We start from the raw sequence: 3,691 nt of genomic DNA on the forward strand, positions 1-3,691 counted from the left end.
AAAATCATTTTATGTATATGTTCAAAACAGATTTCTGTTACTATGCCTAATAAATATGCTGTATGTATCACAGTATCGGCGCCTAATTCTGGTTAATTGCATGTGTCTGTTTGTTCCAGGGGTCATCAACATGTCTGTACAAGACTGGCAAGACTTTTTTATGTTGGTTATAATGTCTACAATATATCAGAAATATTTAAATAATTAGTTTGAATTATTTTGGTGACTGGTGAAGTGTCGGGATGACATGCCCATTAATGTCAGGTGAGGATGCAAGACAAGACAGACAGCTAGAAGTAATGTTTGCTAATAGCTGCCTTTCATTGTTCCTCATTCATTGTTCCACTGTCCATAATTTATTAGATAAAGCAGCTTCCATATAGTTACATACATTCATTATAAGTTACAGCATGTTTAGGCCTCCCCGTCCAAGGGCACCCGCTACAGAGCGCCTGGTTCCCCATTTCCCTCTTCTTTCTCCCATGCTTTATTCCACAAACATCAAACAGCCCATAGTGGGTCTAACCTAAAAATGGGGCTTACTTTTTCGATAGGGTGCGTGTGTATGTGTGTGTGTGTGTGTGTGTGTGTGTGTGTGTGTGTGTGTGTGTGTGTGTGTGTGTGTGTGTGTGTGTGTGTGTGTGTGTGGACAGCTTGCATGTAAAATGACCCTCCCCTGTCCCCAGAACAAAGGTCTTCCAACATGGGTCTTCACCTTAAAGCAAGATGGCTGGCCCTTGGTCTTTCTCTATCAGAAGCTAAACAAAGCATTGTTTAAAGGACCACTTCACCACTTTTCAACCTATCTTCATATAATAGGTCCTCACTAATAATCATGATAAAATGGCACGATTCTTTTCTACTCGTCTGTGTCTCATAGGAGGGCTGTGGGCAGTTTAGAAACCGTCTTCCAGTGACATCATCATTAGGCAGATTTTTTTTAAAACAAGATTTTTTTACAAAATGTTTTAGATTTTCATTATCGTGAGAACGATGGCTTCCATTTTCGCATTGCAACTTTTCAGGACTAGAAAGCCTGCAGTTTCTATTGGCTTGTATTGCCTATCAATGATGTCACTGGAAGACGGTTTCTGAACTGCCCACAGCCCTCCTATGAGACACAGACCGAGTAGAAAAAGATTGCGCCTTTTTTTCATGATTATTAGTGAGGACCTATTATATGAAGATAGGTTGAAAAGTGGTGAAGTGGTCCTTTAAGTTAAAAGCAATTCTGATCCTGACTCCCATTTGGGCATGTCAGTAACTCAGCTTCTCTATGTAAACTCCTAGGCTGATTTTGGAGTTAAAGTATTCAATTATGACATACTTTGAGAGACATAATGTCAAAATATAATATATAATATATAACAATATCATCATAGTCTGTCAGAAACCTAATATCTCCATATTTAAACTTTGTTTTTTTCTTGTAAATTAAACATTTTGAAAGAGAAAGTAGTTACCGGTAAGTGTTTTTTAATCAGACATATTTAACCAATGAATGTGTTTCTCCATTTCCTGAAAACTAACGTTTTGGACATACAAGGTTTCTTTTTTTTTCTTTTTTAATGTATTTTTATTGAGGCTCTGAGATTTCACAACTGTTCAATCACAATTCAATGTATATAGAACCACAAATTTTTCTTTTTTCAACATAACATAGGAAAACAACAAGAACGACAATACGGACATTACAATGCACAGACAAAAAACAAACAAACACCAAAAAAATGACAAAACGAGTACACCACAGTCTTGACATGATTACATTACAGGTCACCAGAGTCTTTGTTATTCACTACCGTTCAATAAGGTACATTGAAGCACAGTCTAGAAGGGTCTACTGTATCTAAGACTGGTTCCCATACCTTTGTGAACCCTTCCATGTTATCACGGAGGAGATAAGTCAGTTTCTCCAGAGGAACCACAGTCATTACCTCCTTGTACCAATCACCCAGTGTAGGAACGTCTCTATGAATCCAAAGCTTGAGTATAGTCTTTCTCGCTATGTATAAGAGTATTCCAACCAATTTGGCGTTGTGTCTGGTCCTTGCACTGGATACCTTAGCTGGACATACAAGGTTTCTACCGGACAGTGACAATATGCAGACAGACAAATTAGATAGCTTTCACATCTATGATTAATAGGTCAAATGCACTTTCTGTACTAGTTTAATTTCTTCTGGCGAACTCGTGTGGACGCAGACACAGTACTCAGTGAGGGAAGAAGAAGCAGAAGGAATCTGGAGCGATAGATGGGAATGTGGATAACGCCCTAAATATCAACATCTCAACAGGTAGCAGAGGTGAGATCATCATGTCTCCTCTTCCTCACTTGCACCTCTGCAGAGCCTCCTCCATCTTCTTCTGCACAGCCTCCATCTTCTTGGACCATTCCTCCATCAGGTCTTCTTCATCTGCATCTTTAACGATAGCAGTGTAGCCCATGAGGGCGATGAGGCCGATGCAGAAGAGGATTTTGAGATGGGTGCAGAGACGCTCCATGCTGGGGCGGTCGCCCTGTGAGCGCTTCAGGTACACTTCCAGGATTGGTTGGCCGAAGAGTTTAGGCGGGCCTACCACACCCTCGTAGAGGGAGTGCAGGTTCTGGTCACTGAGGTCATTGACGTAGCTCTCCTGAAAGTCAATCTTCATTCCGTACCGGTTCTTGGGCTGTGCCTCCAGCATCTCCATGTACTTCCGGAACTGGTTCTTCAGGTTCTGCTCCACATGGAAGTACTGGCTATCTACAGTTTCCTTCTTGATCTGCAACAAGGCGCTGCTGTTCTGCTGGGACAGCTTGTCAAGGGCACAGTTGACCGTGTCAAACTCACGCTTCAGCGTGCGGATGTCTTCATCGTCCACTTGGTTCAGCACCAACCGGATAAGGGAGCCAGCCAAACCGAAAATAGGGTTCACCACGGCTGCTGTTGAAGAGATGGCGGCCACACATTCCAATAGCGTTACCAGGCCCTCCTTCAGCTTGGAGCTATCTCTCACGTTCTTGTCCTCTGACATGATGGAAGTCACTATGCAGTGATGGCAGTATAAGAATTCTTCTTTTGAAGATCACAAAGATGTCTTAATAATCCTTTATCTTCAGAATGAGTAAGGGTTTGGTCCTGGACAGTGGCGGAAGGTTCTTATAACAGCAGTGGGTGCCCCCCAGACCCGCCCCCAGACCCAGGGGGCGGGTCTGGGGGGGGTCTTCTTTTCAATGTATTTAAAGAATTGATTTTCACTCATCTTCTAACACCGTGCTCATGCTTCTAATTTAACTTTATTTTTTATTTATTTAAATCTTTCTTGGACTTTGTCTTTCTACAACAAACAAAGTGCTGCCTCTTTTCCAATATGCATGTTCATATTTATACCTTGCTTATTCGATGATGCTGTTTATTATTATGATATGATATAGTACTTTATTGTCAGTTCACACTGAAATTTGTCTTGCGACACAGCAGCCAAGTATGCAGAACACATATACGTACACACATTTGACATAAAACAAAGAACAGGACAATTTACATACATAAAGACATGAAGACAAGAGCAATATCCACCGCTTAAATTATCCTGTGGCTACTACGACTCTTGATTAAGCCTCAAGGTCGACTAGTCTGACCTTATCTCCTTCCTGAAGGTAGCAACCTATATTCTCCATACAACACATGCTTAGTATTAGAGGTGA

At 41.3% G+C, this 3,691-nt stretch overlaps 1 protein-coding gene across 1 annotated transcript; it reads right to left on the reverse strand.

Annotated features, from left to right (window-relative positions):
• Positions 1 to 2,331: 2,331 nt before the first annotated feature.
• On the reverse strand, positions 2,332 to 3,018 carry LOC306943497 (protein rapunzel-like; the record flags this gene model as incomplete). Its single annotated transcript, XM_079529880.1, has 1 exon — positions 2,332 to 3,018. One exon carries the CDS (start codon positions 3,016 to 3,018, stop codon positions 2,332 to 2,334), a length of 687 nt encoding a protein of 228 aa, XP_079386006.1.
• Between the last annotated feature and the right edge of the window lie 673 nt (positions 3,019 to 3,691).

Source organism: Electrona antarctica (assembly GCF_951216825.1).
Source record: "Electrona antarctica genome assembly, chromosome: 19".
Lineage (NCBI taxonomy): Eukaryota > Metazoa > Chordata > Actinopteri > Myctophiformes > Myctophidae > Electrona > Electrona antarctica.